The sequence below is a fragment of the Trematomus bernacchii genome, unplaced genomic scaffold (genome assembly GCF_902827165.1).
Source record: "Trematomus bernacchii unplaced genomic scaffold, fTreBer1.1, whole genome shotgun sequence".
Classification (NCBI taxonomy): domain Eukaryota; kingdom Metazoa; phylum Chordata; class Actinopteri; order Perciformes; family Nototheniidae; genus Trematomus; species Trematomus bernacchii.
In genome coordinates this window covers 7,581,225-7,596,798 of record NW_022988050.1, presented here as the reverse complement: position 1 = coordinate 7,596,798, position 15,574 = coordinate 7,581,225, and the positions used below count along the sequence as shown (strand labels likewise).

General features: G+C 42.5%; 1 protein-coding gene across 22 annotated transcripts in view; it reads left to right on the top strand.

The window, feature by feature from the left end:
• tcf7l2 (transcription factor 7 like 2) overlaps nt 1-15,574 on the top strand; it is an 85,351-nt gene that overhangs the window by 50,006 nt on the left and 19,771 nt on the right. The window contains exon 1 of one of the 22 annotated variants that reach the window (XM_034119263.1): nt 13,334-13,484. The exons of the other annotated variants lie outside the window; for them this stretch is intronic. Within the exon in view, the coding sequence (XP_033975154.1) occupies nt 13,362-13,484 (123 nt within the window). The 5' untranslated portion in view covers nt 13,334-13,361. Of the gene's footprint in view, nt 1-13,333; nt 13,485-15,574 lie in introns of those variants that run through there. 22 annotated transcript variants of the gene reach the window in all.

The following is a 15,574-nucleotide window of genomic DNA, read 5'->3' as shown; positions in this document are numbered from 1 at the left end:
TAAAACACTATTCTCAGGCCCTTTGTTGAAACCATCTAATGGGTTAATGGCATTGAGAGGAAACCATTCAGCCCTTTCCACGCCAGCGTGTGTGTGTCTGCGTGTGCACGTCTTGGCTCACACTGTGCACACCCATCAAGCCGCATGCAAACAACCAATCTCTGTCATCTGCATCAAAATAATTACAGTGAGATAAACACACCATTTGACCATTTTCACAGTGATCTAATCTGAAGCCGGGCTGTGAAAGCGCACGGGGGAGATGATCAAATCCCTGCTTAATGGAACTGATCAGTACTGTGTGTTCAACATTCAGCCGAAAGCCGTTTACAAATGCATCTCCTCGTCTTTCCCTGCTTTTAGCATGCCCGCTTTGTCTCTTCAGTCATGTCTATTTACAACTGAAAATTAGGGCAACAATTACATTTAGTGTTCATTTAGATTTTGACTTGTGTTCTATTTTTCTTCGCTGTATATTCTGTGTAGATTAGAAATGAGAATAGAGGCAAAGGCCTTTTGTCTTGAGGTCAGGATTGCGATGAACTGGGAGTGTATTGGTTACATCCCCGTTCCTCCATCCGTTTCCATCTCTTAGCTAGAAGGCAAACGGCATCCGAAATCTGATTAGCCCCCATTATAAAGAGTGATATTTTCATCCCGCCGATTCTCGGCACTGCGTCAGAGCATTTGGTCGCTTTAATGCCGGGAAAAGCCTGCTCTTTTGACAGATAGTAGATACTCCCAACATCACTTGTTTGGACATTTCTGTCTTTTGTGACATGGAATAAAAGACGGGCAAGAAAATAAAAAGCAACTAAATAATGTCAAAAGATCAGAAATCAATGGGCCGGAGAAACGTGATCCGCACGGCTCCGCATGCGACCGGCCCCCCCTTCGCATTACGAGTGTCTTTCTACAGCCACTAAAGTTGCTTTTGCTCACCCCCTCGGAGATGTAACTCAAGCATGAGGAAGCCGTCAGACAATGTTTGGATATCGGAAAGAAATAGCCTTTTACTTAAAGGTTACTGGCCAAGGTTTATTGAGTTACATGTTCATCAGTGATGGGAGGCAGAACAGTTGAGCCATGAGAGCTTCATTAATGTGTAGGTTTAGATTTCACATTTTGATGTAATCGTGATGTGGAGTAGCAGGAAATGATCAATGAGGCTGTGGATAAAATGGTAGTTTAGATGGAAGTTGGGTTTAAAGACAGCAACAATAAATCTATGCAACAACATCTATATTTAAATATAGGTTAGAACAAATATATATAATGCACTCATTGTGTTAGAGAATTCAGGATTTGTTGGTAATAACCAATATATCAAAACATGTCCCTTAAATTTGTTATTAAATTATATATGTTCCAGTTTACGAAAAACATTTTATTCAAATAGGTGAATTTCATTTAATTAGCAAAAGTTTTTTTTCTCAATATCACTGCAATGCCAACGTTTCTCATAATGAATGATGAAGATTGATAAATACCATGTTGGAAAAGTAAAGACTTTTATATTTTTTAAATCTGATAATAGCTCCCCTTGTTGGGTGAAAATAGACACTGCATTTATCAACGTCATCGTAGTATTTCCGTTAAGACTGTGGGTCACTGTCAGGCTACTTTATCGCCTTCTTTTCTTCCTAAAGAAATAGTTTGACTCTTTTTTTAATATGAATTTTCACGGGTTATTCTAGAGGTTACAGAATAGGGTTTCAACTTCTGTGGGAGTTGTGATCTGTTCTAATGAGAAAAAGAAAATGCAGCACCACAATGCTTTGTGTCACCCACTGAGGCTGAGAGATAGACACAGGATTAAAAAAAAAAGAAAGGGGGAAAAAAAACAATTTCTGGACATTTCTAGGAGATAAATTTAATTTCTTTGCTATTTGGAGGTCTTCTTTGAAAATGCAATTGTAATGAACACATTCAAAACTGGAGAATAGATTTACCCTCGGCTTCAAATAAGTCGGCGTTATCGGACTCTGTCATTCGCTCCTTCCCATTTTCGAGCTGCTAATTGATGTTTTTGATGTCGGCGAGAAAATTGAAGAAAATGTCATGTGTGAACCGGCGCGGAAGTTAATAAGATTGACTTCGTTGACTGAATTCACAATGAGGGAAAGAGAGGCGTGTAATGGGGACTGCTGCGAATTCGCCCGTCCATCTGCCGAGGGATGAAATCGACACCTAGCACGAATGGGCCCGTAGAGGTCGATGTGGAAGGATGGAGCATTTGGGATGCCCCCTCCACCTCGTAGGAAAAAAAAAGAAATCTGGGTTTTGTTTTCAGACTGATTGGAGTGCATAAGCAGCTGTTTTTTCCAGGGTCTGGGTGAAGCTTTTCGGTGGAGTCGTCTCCCAGAGCGGCCTCCTTCGTCGCTCCAAACAATAGTCGTTCTTTATGCTGTTTTGAGTCTGAAAAGCCACAGTGCCTCACAAAGGTTAGATTAAGATGTGGCTAAAAGATGCACCAATATGAGTTAGGGTCATTGCATATGCTTGGCCAATGTGTAACAGAGCCTGAACTTAAATCCCCTTAAATAAAAGGATAGAAGCACCACCGGGGTCGCTCCATATTGAGCCATTTATCGGGAGCTGGCTGAAAGCCAAACGGAGCCGCTTTACTTCTCACGTTCTATCTCGTAAAGTGGATTTTATCGAGTTATCAAATTATTTGTCAGAATTTGCTTATTTTTTTAATAAAGGTATATTGTTAATTTAAAATAATTTATTTGTCGATTCTCATTAACGTTAAGTGTTATAGGTTCTACGTTTTTAATTGGGGAACGGATTAGCTGAGTTTGGTTCAGTGCTTCTGATTATTTTTTCCTGGCCTAAAGGGGACTGAGCTAAACCCCTAATACGGCCAGTACCCCTAAGCGCTCTTCTTTTTGAAGACACCAAACAAAAAAAAGTGGCCTCTGCTTGCGTTCGGCCCTCCGAGGATCGTGGATAAGGGACATTATTCTCAGAATAGGCAATTAATTCCGCTGGCAACGATCGGTTAGAGCTTCTTCCCCCACCGCCCCTCCAAACGCCCTCCTCTCCACCCTCCACTCGCCATTTGAAATGCTAACACAATGAAATATTTTTCTATTGGTCCGTGTCCCTCGGCTAAGCCACCGCCGCGGGCAAATAATTTCATCGACTGATGAGACCACAGGCGCGCCCGATAAAAAGGTTAACTGTACGTGACACGCACTCCAAGTAGCCCGCGGTACCTTGAACTCTCAAGTTCTGTAACTTTTATTTGACTTTTTATTGTTTGCGAGGCTAGGCTTGTTTGGCCGCCAAGGCCGAATACGCAGCAGTTTTTTGTCGCCGTATTACTGAAAAATGAGGATAACGTGACGGATTTCTTTTTTATAAAGCAATTTTCTTCGTTTTGATTGTGCTATTCCTACGATGGCATTTAGCGAGCGGGTTCTATTGTCCGTTGATATTTGACGGCTTTTTGTCAGAACGATAATCAAATGCAATGCCTTTCAGATGATAACTCAGGACAGATTAATCCATGTAATACGATTGAGGAATTAATTTGTTTGAAAGGTGAAAATATTTCCCATGAACAGAATGAAATTGATTAAAACTATTTTTATATTAAACAAACATAAATATTATAAAAATTCTAATTCGGAAACCAAAACCGTTTTCTTTCATAACATTTCTTCTCCATTTTGTATCCATTGTTTTGGGTTTTACAATAGCCTGGCTCTGCTGTGTGAGCTTAAAGAACAATCCAGGCTGGCACATTTCTCCACCTTCAGGGATAGGCAAGGTAGACTGCCAGATAGTGGGAGGAGGATCCCAGGCTGTTTTTAAATTGTTAGTAAAAGATATATGGGCACAGAACAGGTATGGCTGCTGCAGTACCCCCAACCCCATCTTTCATGCACACACACACAAAACACACACACACACACACACACACACACACACACACACACACACACACACACACACACACACACACACACACACACACACACACACACACACACACACACAGTGCTGTGTGAGGACTGAGGCAGGTGGCTCCCCATGGCTGCAGCTTCATGACAACATGCCATTAGAAATAGCAGGCCTGTTGATCAATCCTGCCGACATGACAGCTTCGCCGCGAGGCCTGGCTCTTTGAGTGCCGACGCCGCGGCAGCTCCCTCTCCCGTTTCTCCCCACTAATTGGTGAAGGTTTCTCTTATATATGCTCGTGGCACAGGGCTTTTTTCTCTCCTCCACCTCCTCCTTCTTCTTTTCTTCTTTTTCTCCCTCTCCCTCTTTTTTAGCTTCTCTTTCCCCATCTATACCCCCACCGCTGCCACCCATTTTTTATCTCTCCTTCTCCCTATATATATATATATAAAATATTTTTTTTGTTTTTCATTTTAACATTGTCACATTGGAAGTGATAACTTTGGATGAGATATTGCAAGTGGGATGAGCAAAGGGATGTGTGTGCCGCGGGCACTGTTCGTTCTGTATTTTTTGCGGGACTATTGGAGCTGGGATTTGACATTGACTCTAGGCAATGTGCATCAGCACCAGATACACAATGGGGATCATCTAGAAAAAAAACTGTAATCTTTGTCAGGTGAAATGAAGGAGAAACTAGAACTTTGATACATGGCGTTTTTAATTGCGTGGTTTATTTTGATAATTTAGGCAATGCTGCCATAAATACTATATCCATAATTAAGTGACACTGTCATTTACATTGAGACTCATTTATTTGTTGCTTTTCACAAACAGCTGTGTAGCAGAATCCATATTTGTGTTTATTTGATTTATCACATAATCCCTTTCTTTGTCATCAAACAGAATTAAGTTGCAAAATGTCAAAAACAATTGTCAGGAAATGGCTGTGTGTTGCTTGCTGACTTGTCACGGCACACAGGCTGCGTTCTAATTCCACCAGCGTTTCGCCGTGCATCACTCTTAAACGCCACCCACTCTGAATCTCTCCCAACTAAATAAACGAGGGGGGAGATAAGCACACATTAAATGTTTAACTGTCTCGCATTTGTCATCTGTTTTACCCCTCTTAATTAAACAGACGCAGCTTAGCACCGGCACTCCAAGTGCAGACACACTCACACAAACACACACACACACACCCTGCCTGTGAGCGCTGGAGCCTGAGCACAAACACGGCCCTTCGATGATTAATTTAGCCGTTAATATTTATTTTACTCAGTCCTGCTAAGTTAGCAGCTCAGTGGAGGGCGAACCTGAGATCTACTTTCTCATTTGTACAGACTGTCTTGTTGCAAAATGAGTCGGGAAAATATAAATATATTATTTGTTTATTTTGTTTTATCTATTTTTATTGTTAAAAATTCTCCCAAAGTAGTTTCAGCTGGTGGAGAAGATTAATTCTGTGGGCCGGTTGTGATTTGTGTCTGCTTCAGTATATTATAGCGATACGCTGCATGTTGAAAACATTAACTACTACCTCCACCCAGTGGCACAAAATGAAAAAAAGGCAGGTGTGATTGGCAGCACACAGTATTTAATGTAGTGGGAAGACTTGCCTTAAGCAAAGAGGGGGATGTATTCACCACACAATAGTACTGCTATCTCCCGCTCTGCATTGTCTCTCTCATCGCCGACCTTATTACATGCCGTATTTGGCATGAAGAATCCCCTTCTTATCGGCACTGAATTTTAATGCGAATACACTTAGATGGCCGGCTTATTCTGGTAGTTGTTTTGACATCACATTGCATCTTCTGTGTGAGTGTTGGTTTATTATTTCTCAGCGAATCAGAAAAGAGATCTGTCTGCACCACTGTTTACCACTGTGCTCTCAACTTGCTGACTGTTCTGTAAAAATGTGGTGAGATTGTACATTGTGTGGCACTGGTGCCGGTTCTTGGGGCATCAGCAGACGTGGAAAAGGGAAAGGGAGAGCTCAGGCCCGGGGTGAGTGGGAGAAGAGAGGAGAGTAGAATTGGGGGGTTCCTCTGAAGCCCCCTCTCCAGATCCGAGGAGCGGAGCAGGGATCAAAGTGGCTTGTTTTATGTGGCTGGTGTGAGACTTTGAAGTCTCGGAGTCACCTACAGCACTCACTTCATCAAGTTCACTAGTGTCTTAATAGCAGATCAATAAGTTTCAAAGTCAGAGTTAATTTGATACTAGCGCTGATGTGATCACGCTGGGCCACAGAGCTGGCTGCTCGGCTCCCCCTCGTCTCTCTCTTCCCTTCTCTCCTCCTCACCTAGATTGGACCTGTTTTAGGCTCTCAACTTGAATTAAGCCGCGGTGGGATTCTGTGTTCGGTGCCTGTTTTCATCGAGGGCCCCGTGTGAACGCTTAATCAGTGTCTGTGCTTGTGTCACTACAATTAAAAATTCATTTGTTTAATTAGAATGCAATTTACAGCATTCCTTCGCAGCCCTTTTTGAATTTCAAGATCTAGATTTTAGACCCATATTCTTAATGTTTTTATTATAAAGGCACAATTTATTATTGTGAATTATTGCTGTCATAGATGCAGATATTTATTTCTTTGATAATTTGTGTAACAAATCATTTAATTAGTTTGGCATAATATAATTACTATAATTATTAGAAGACTCAAATTAATGTAATAATACAAATTTGATTTATTTTTGATTGAATCTAGTTTTGCTCTATAATTTTATTATATTTATCTTTCTTCGCTGCCGAAATTGGATCAAATTGAATTCATTAGATCACCGCAACATCTTGTAAATAACAGATCTAATTTGAAAAACCAAATAATGTGTTTAATAATGCATATTTAGGTTATATTTGAACATTTATGAAATTGTCAAAATAAATTGCAAAGCGATTTATAAAGTTTTAATTGTGAATGGAGCGCTTAAACAAAAATTACGGCAATGCCGACGGCTTTTGGAGATTGTAAGAATCGGGAAAACGAAGCGCTTTCTTATGCGCGCTATTCATTTCACAGAAAAGGCAGCAGCACCATCTGTATTTGGGTCCGTGACACCAGTGAGTCGGTGAGGCTGGATCAGCACCTCGAGAACAAAAGGCCAATTTAGTATGTTCATCTAAGGGTTGCTAATGGTATTAGGGCGCCTGCAGGGTGGTCGGCGGGGGCCCGGCACTCCAAGGTGAGCCCGCAGCTTGACCCCCGCACTCACACCAATTCACAGGGCTGTTGGCATTAGTGCCCCACATCTGCCATTTTTTTTGTGCGACCCCCACTCTTTATTTTATAGTTGTATTCTTCACAACATAAGTTTTAATTTGACCCATATAAGATTTGGCCGCTCCTCTAACGGAAGTCGTTGAACGGAGAAAACTAATCAGATAATTGTTGAAAAGGATGAACGCTGTTCTAGAAGCTTGACTCTGTGTGGCTCATCATTTAAAATATGTGAGAAAAGAGAAAGGGGTCTGCTTTTGAAAAATCCTTTACATTTAGTTTTTGATACGGAGGGAGAAGGATGGCTTGTCATCTGCTCAGATTTACAAATCAGGTAGGAATGTTTCTGCTTTAAATATATTTTATCAGAGAGCTTTATATTTATAACACCAGTGGATAAAATAATTTTCATGAGAAAGATTGGAATGACATCATTCTGAAGAAAAAATATTTCACATTGTGCATTGTGACATATTTGATGAAGGGTTGGGAAATTGTTCAGAGAGCCGTGTTTGACTGAGCCGAGGGTTCCCGGTGTGAGGCTGTTTCTGTGGGGAGCGGGTGGCGGAGCAGGGAGAGGGCTCCAGGATGGAGCTCTGCGGCGGGTGGTGCTGATGGAGCTGCCTGTGAGGCTGCCTGTGTGGCTGCCTGTGTGGTCCTCAGCGCCGGGGCTCCGCCGGGCTCTGCCGACAGTGCTGGGGGTCCAGCGTTTTAATTAATGTTTCATGTTAAATGTAGTGCCAGCGTTGCTCACTTGTACATCTTATTTCTAATAGTGTTCCCACAAAGGTGAGAAAGCAAATCCAGATCTTCTTGTAAAAAGAAAATCAAGGAGAATAAATCCGATGTATGCCATCAAAAGAAAAGAAAAAAAAGGATGTTCTTTGAATTTAAATTGTGTCATCAAAATTATTTGTAATTTCTGATTTAAGTCCTTAAAAAAATTGTTAAAATTACGAGGTGAAAATATTTCTATATTCCTCCTTCCTTTTTTCTTGAGATTCCCGCTGTTCATGCACCATGAAATCTTGCTTCATTAAAAGTGTATTAATCTTGTCTCGTCTCATGGGAGGTACCTTAAGATGATGTTGTGTCTTTTCTTTAAATTGTTGGAAGAAAAAAGAATCTCCAGATTTGGTCCCTGTCAGTCAGAAATAATTGTGTGCTTAATCTTGTCCCTGATGGATGACTTGGAGTTCAGCAATGGGCCAGCTCCAATGACAAATACAATATTAATATTCATTAACTGCTTTGACAATGCTAATTTCGATGCAGTAGTAAAGGGCCTTCCAAAGTTAGCGGCCAAAGCATCAGAGCTGAGCAAGGTGGCAAGATAATTTGTGCTGCTTTACTGAGCTGAAGGCTTTTCAAGTCTTAAGCAGGGGAGAAAAAGGCTAGGTAGCACAAACAAAATAAAAGAGAAAGGGAAAAAGTTCAGACGCATTAGAAACCAGGACTGTGGAAGTAATACGATCAAGAGACGGCTACACAAATCTGACACCTCCAATGCTGCATCTTTTATTTTAACAAAAACTTGCAACAGAAAAGGAGCACAACATGGTAAGTCAGCACAATCTCCTGTTTTTGTTTAATCGTTTTCATCTTTTCAATTATCGCCATTTGAAGATCAATAGTCTTTTTTTTCTGTTGTGGTTAAAAGGCTCACAGCGGTGGTATAGTGGATGGTCGGATCACGGCTTTAAGAGTGGGCTTCCTCTCTTCAAGCCACCATTTGGCCCGGGTTGAATTTTTCCATTGCCAGCTCTCCTGGAAAACCGTACAGAGCTTGTATCCATTTATTGGTATTTTTTGGTTTTGTTATAACTGCTGTTGTTGGCTTGTTGTAGGGCGAGTTTGACTTTGGAGTTGGGGTTCCTTTTCCCCCTCTCAGATTTCTTAAGAGAGTTCAGGCAGGAGAGTTGAAGATGTAAAAGCTGCACTACGATGACAAGCTCTTTCGGTGATAAATGTTAGTTTTTTTTATGTCTTTCGCGTGGCGGATTTTTTTCCCGGGGCTTCTTACATCAAAAATTGGGGCTAGCGACGGGCATGACTGAGGGGTAACGTGGACGCGACACCACAGACCCTTTTGCCCCGGATCGGAATGCTTTTTCTAGCCCTTTTTCTCCTGACACTTTTTTCTGCCTAGCGTTTGTGTTTTTGATTTTGTATTTAATTTAGTGTGACTTGCGGTGAATGGAGCGTGGCTAGTTTTGGGGATTAATGACATGACGAGAGACACCCCGCTGCTTGAGTTTAGCCAAGTTAGGGCAACTCCTATAGACGGCACTCCACTACCTTTATGTCTGCCAAGCCGCTGAATGAAAGCCTCTCTCTTTCTCTCCCTCTTTTTGTTGTTCTTTCAACTTATCAAAGAAAGAGAGATGGACACAAAAGAGCTTATTAGGGGGGGATATGAAGATGGGCGAGGGGGAAAGAGGGAGTCTCGGTCAGACGCGGGGAAGAGCAGCGGAGCCTGAGTGTGCGTTTGAATGCATGAGGGGGCTGAGAGTGAACATCCAGCTCTGGCCACCACGCTTTTTTCTCCGCTCTGGGACCTAAGAGCTGCCGTCCTAAGTTGCTCCAGCGTACCTTGGCTTTAGCCCGGTTCTCCGGACGCTGTCTTATCGGCTTAACCCATCAGGCTTTAGCGAGGGGCTGCCGTAGATGAGGTGCTGCCCCCCAGTGGATTAGTGGCTGACATGGTTGTGGGAGTCTGCTTGGAGTCTGTGCACTACCACGAGTGCCAGCATGCTTGTTTTAACCAGGAACCGAGCAGCATCCCAAATACAGCTCTTTTAAATGGTAAGACTTTTCAACATTTTAATTACAGCTCTGCTTTATTTTATACTGCTTGTTTGGCTTTATATATAATGTTTTGATTGGATTTATTCATGGTTATTTTTCTGGGTTCCGTTTGGCAATTTATAACACTTATGTTGCTAAGTGACAGATTGACAATTTGGATAATGAAAGGCACTGTTTGATTGCTTTGTCTTGACAACCTGACAGCGGTGTATTATTCTAAGACATCAAGATAAATATGATTATTGTTTATTTGATTGTATACCACAATTATACTGAATGTAATTCTTACCTTTATTTATATTGGAGCAATTTATATTTTGTGTTAACATTTAGATATGAGGAATTGTTATCATATCTTTTATTTCTGTGCTTTTGCTAACATTAATAATAGGGGTTGATCAGTCTTTAATGGTAAATGTCTCAAATCGGTCATTTCGAATAAAATCAGATTTTTGAACATTACAATAATTAAAACAGTTAATGCTTAGAGAAGAGAACGAGGGGCCACTTTTATAATAGACATGTTTGTTAAACATATTATCTCTTTGCGGTTTTATCTGCATTGTTTAAATGTATCTAAAGAGTAATGCATTTGTAAAGGTCAGAGGCCGTTCCGTTTCCCTGTTTTCCAAAAGTTTTTGTTCTTTTTTTTCCCCCTCTTGTATTGCACACTTTATGGTCTCGTGCGAACATCTCAGACAGTGGAGTGGAATAGAGTATTTTTGTGTGTCCCCCCCTGTGCTCTCTTGTGTTGTGGTCGTTGATGCCATTGTGGCTGGGTGATTGGGAGCTGTCCATCACTTGCTGGTGAACTGGCAGTTTACTTAAGAAAGTGCACGTGGGACAAAAGGAGATGGCAGGAGTGTGGCAGGGCGGCTGAATAGAGGGAGGGCAGGCAATTAGCCACCGCCTTGTCGGGGCTCTTTTACTTGTCAAGCTGGAGCCCCGGCGCTATTGTCCAAGCTGTGTAAAGGACATTCCCAGGGCTTTGTTTTGGCTTTAAGGGCCTCAGGACTGCCTGCTGCAGGCCAGGGAAGAGCCGGGTCCCAACAGCGCCAGAGAGGCTGAGCGAGTGCAGGGGGGGAAAAGAAAAGAAACAGCGCATTAAGATTAAAGTCTTTGTTAGTTTTTAGTTGTTTCTGTAGCTAACTTTTTCAAATGCCCTAATACAGCTTAAAAAAAACATGATTATTTCATTTTATTTGCCTTGTGTATAAATATCTAAATGACCTGTTAATATTTTCTTAATTATTTTCTTCTATAATAACCATAATCAGGTCATATTATACATGTATGAAGTGTTACTGAGCCTAGATGGAAAACATTTTCTCTATAAATATTTAATTTGTCATGGTCATTAGTCAGATTCAGGTTGTTAGATGTTATAAAAGGTAATAAACGGATGACAAGGCTTGTTAATTATAGAATGTAAAAACGAAAATTATCTTTACATTAAGAAACTGATTATTCTGTTGACAGAATTTTGATTTGTAATAATTTAAAATGTACTATAAAAGAAAATGCATTTATCTGATGGGGTTTTACATTTCTACAATAGTTGGATAATATTTCCCTAATTGTAAATGTTTCATGTGGGAACTAACCTTTTCTCTTAGCCGTCTTGCAATATAAATAAATGATAATATTTTTGAGGCACTCATATTATTTTGTTATTACTCATATTATAACATTATTATTTTAGCCAAATCCAAAGTCATGTTTTTGATGTAATTCCCTTTGATGCACCGTGTCTGCGTGCTCTGATGGCCAACAGATCTCTTGAATTTCTTTGCGCTTGTTGAAAGAAGGTCTCGACCATGCGAAGCTCATCATTTGATAATAATGGATTTGAAGGTGAAATAGTTGCTAAGAAAAGAGGATGTGAAGAAGAGGGCGCTGAAGAGGGGCTCAAGGCCCTGTTCACAAGAGGGAGGGAGTTAAGAGAAGAACTGTCCTCCACTCTTAGGTATTGTTTAGAAAAGGGGCAGAGGGGGTTGGAATGAAAAGGATTGTGAGGAAAGGTGCCACGTCCGTGTCAGAGTGAAGACCCCTGGATAGTGGGTATGAATAAAGTGACTGTTGACCACATGTTCCTGAGCCTGCCCTCCCTTTGTGGATGTTGTTGTGTCTCGTTTGTTTTCTCCCTTTCTATCTCTCTCTTCTTTGTCTCCATCTCTCGCCTTGCCCATTTTTACCTTCTACTAACCAACGCTTTTCAAGCTGCCAGTTGTCTCTGGTTCCTCAGATTGTCTGCATTTGTTGAAACAAAGCCTCCGTCATGCAGAGCTCATAATTTGACCTAAGTATGATGGAATATTGGATTTGAAGGTGAAATAGTTGCAAAGAAATTGAAAGAAGAGGGCTCTGAGGAGGGACTCAAGGCCTTGTTCACATGAAACCTGAATGGAGCCATAGTAAAGGGTGGGAGTTAAGTGAAGAACTCTTAAGGTATTATTGAGAAAAGGCCAAAAAAGGATTGTGACGAAAGGTGCATGTCAGAGTGAAGACTTTCTCTTCCTCTGTTTTCCCCCCTGGATAGTGTGTATGAAAAGGGACTGTCAGCATCACACGGATAAAGTGACTGTTGGCCACACTTTGCTGAGCCTGCCCTCCCTTTGTGGATGTTGTTGTGTCTTGTTCCTTTTCTCCCTTTCTATCTCTCTCCCTCTCCTGCTCTCTCCTCTTTGTCTCCATCTCTCGCCTTGCTCGCTTTACCTTGTAGCCAAAGCTTTTCAAGCTGCCAGTTCGTCTCTGGGCATCCTGGAGGCACAGCAGAGCCCACACACATACACACACACATACTCCTAAGAAACACATACACAGACCCAACGTACTGCAGGGATTTGGGTAATAACTGCATTTTTTTTTTCTCCGTTTGAGTATTTTTTTTTCTGGAGTATTGCTAGTGGGAAGACTGCTGCGTTGCTGAGAGGCTGCTCACAGTATTTTTTCCTTCTCTCTGTCCACATTCTGGCTCTCACGTCTTGTACTTCTTGTCACCGGCGTCAAAACTTTCACTGAGAAGAAGAGGAGATTGCGGGCCGCTAAGAGCGAGAGCTTCTCTGGGTAGAAAGAGGGGGTGGAGGGTTTTTGGTGACTGTGTGTTTATGGGGAAGCAAGGCCTAAGAACCTGAACCTGCTCTCAAGAGATACTCACACACTCTACTTTCAAAACCTGAGGGAACATTGGTCAGCCAGCAAAGAGAGGTAAACACACACCACACATGCCCAGCAACACACTCGCAAACAGTGAAGGAAGGAGCCGAGGCAGAAACAGACAAAGAAGGAGAAGTGGAGGAGAGAAGCGGCCAAGAGAAGCAAAAGGGCTTCTCCCCGGCGGAGAGAGGGAAGGAGGAGCTGGGGGGGCCAGGTGGAAGGAGGAGGAGACGAGGGCGGGGGTGGGACCGAGGGGGTCATGTACCCGCGGGATGGAGCTTCAGCCGGGCCGGAGGAGACGGGGGCCAAGGCAGGAGTCCTGGGCCCCGGGCTCTCTCTCCTCCAGCAGGTGGGCTGCTGGCACCTCAATCTGAGCAGCTGGGTGAGTAACGCAGTCCTGCTCTCCTGCTTTTCACTCTTTTACCCACTGTTATTCTGACAGGTTGTTGTTGTTGTTGTTGTGGTGCAGGTTGGCAGTTAGCAAGTGGTATTGAGGCGAGAGATTGTTGTCCCCATGATCTTTGATGTGCTTCTTCATGGAAAACTTTTGTGTGTGTGCTGTACTTACATCGTGATTTAATGAAATGAAATGCTCAAACCATGGATACACACCTCAATGTTACTGATGCTTTTAAATTGAGGCCTAAATACAAAAAATAATTGTCAAGAGTGTTAAGTTGATTAAAAAAAAAAGTGCATTTTCAGAAACACGGTTCTCTCAAGAGGAATATTATTTACTTGACAAAACATTTGATCGAGCTCATGTCTTAACCATGAAATGTAAAATAAGATTTCAATAACCTCACAGATTAACATATTCCTTTGTCAATGTTGCCATCCCATTCAAATTCTTAATTGCCTGGCTTTCAACTGAAATTGTGAGGGGCTGATTGCATTTCAAAAGGCAGGATTCAGTATGGCTCTTACCACTGTGATACAATATCACCTCTTAGGGAAGCCCTTTAACTCAGGTATGGGAGCTCAAGAGGCTGTTTACATTGAAAAGAACGCACGTGTGTCTAAGAGGTGATTTGTCTTCACAGAATACAACTGTTCTAGCAAATACCACTTCATATTTAAGCTATTTGTGCGCAGTTTTATTTGTCTGTGACATATCAGAACATGTCCTTTCTGCGATTCTATTTGAAGTGCCGACTATCAAAGATGGGAAGCAAAAATAAATGGTGACGAACGACTTGAGTGCTAGCGAAGAGAGCAGGAGGAAGGGGAGCAAAGGCTCTGGCCCACATAATATTTTTGTTCAGCGCTCTGATCAAGCAGTCGGCATGTCACTGCAGCAAAGTGAATAGATTAACTTTTAAATATACTGTGGTCTCGGGAGCCCCTTGCCCTCAGAGACGCATCTTCTCTGCACGAGAAAACTGATCAACACCTCCATATCTGCTTTTTAAATCCCTTTGCTCCCCTTCTACAATTCCCAGGTTCTTAATATTGTGAAGTTTCTTTTTCTCTCAAGTGATTAACCAAGAAATATTATTTTTTAGTTAGTTCGTTTTTTAATCAGCATGGTGTGCTGGAGAATCGGGGCTATGATAAGCCTTTTAATTTGTCGGAGCATGTCAGATTCCATTGCCGTTGGTCTCCAAGTATTCCTTTTAGATTGTCTGCTCGAATCTGAGGACTGATTTGACTGAGTGCTAGCAAGGGATAGTGTGTGAACGTTGCTCGGTATGATATGTGGTTAGCTAGGAGATGAAGATCTGTTGCCTGGAGGGGGCACTCTATACCTCCCAAAGGAAAACACAGCAATCATGTGTGTAAACAGATTTCAACAGGACGACATTGAATGATACCAGATGATACAATAGATATGTGGCAGCACAGTTTGTACTTTTTTGTTTTGCTCAAATCAAATAGTGCGCACACACTTACAAATGACTCTTCTCTGACACTCTCCCCAGTGTTGTGTGTTTGTTTTCTGTGTGGTGTCACTCAATGTGCCTTGGACGTAGGCCATTTGCACGCTCTGGGAGAGGCTCAGGGGCGCTCTGGCAGCTTTTTCTGCTTGCTTTGGAATTTGGAGGCCTGAGAGGACCCCCAATCCATCACAGCTCTTGTCATCCCCTGTCTGTCCTCTCCTCTCGTCCCGGCCTCCCTCTCCTGCACCGGCCCTCACTACAGCTCATTAGCGCCCCGCAAGCTGTTGTGACAACTCATCATATCATGACAAAAAGCAGAGAGGCAGAGACTGTAGCTGCCCCCCCCCCTCCCCCGTCCGTCCGACCACCCCCCTGGGCCCACAAGGTCGCCACCTTCACATTTAGGGCTCAAATTGGCCCTGCGAGGTGCCACCAGGCGGAAATGCAAGGCCAACAGCTTTTTCCTGTCCGGGCCTCCACCTCGCTGTCTCCCTCCCTTTGTCTCACTCTGTCCTGCTGTCATATTCTCACCCCCTCTGCCTTCTCCTGTACCCCCCCCCCCCCCCCCCCCCCCTCTCTCCCCAGAGGTCCG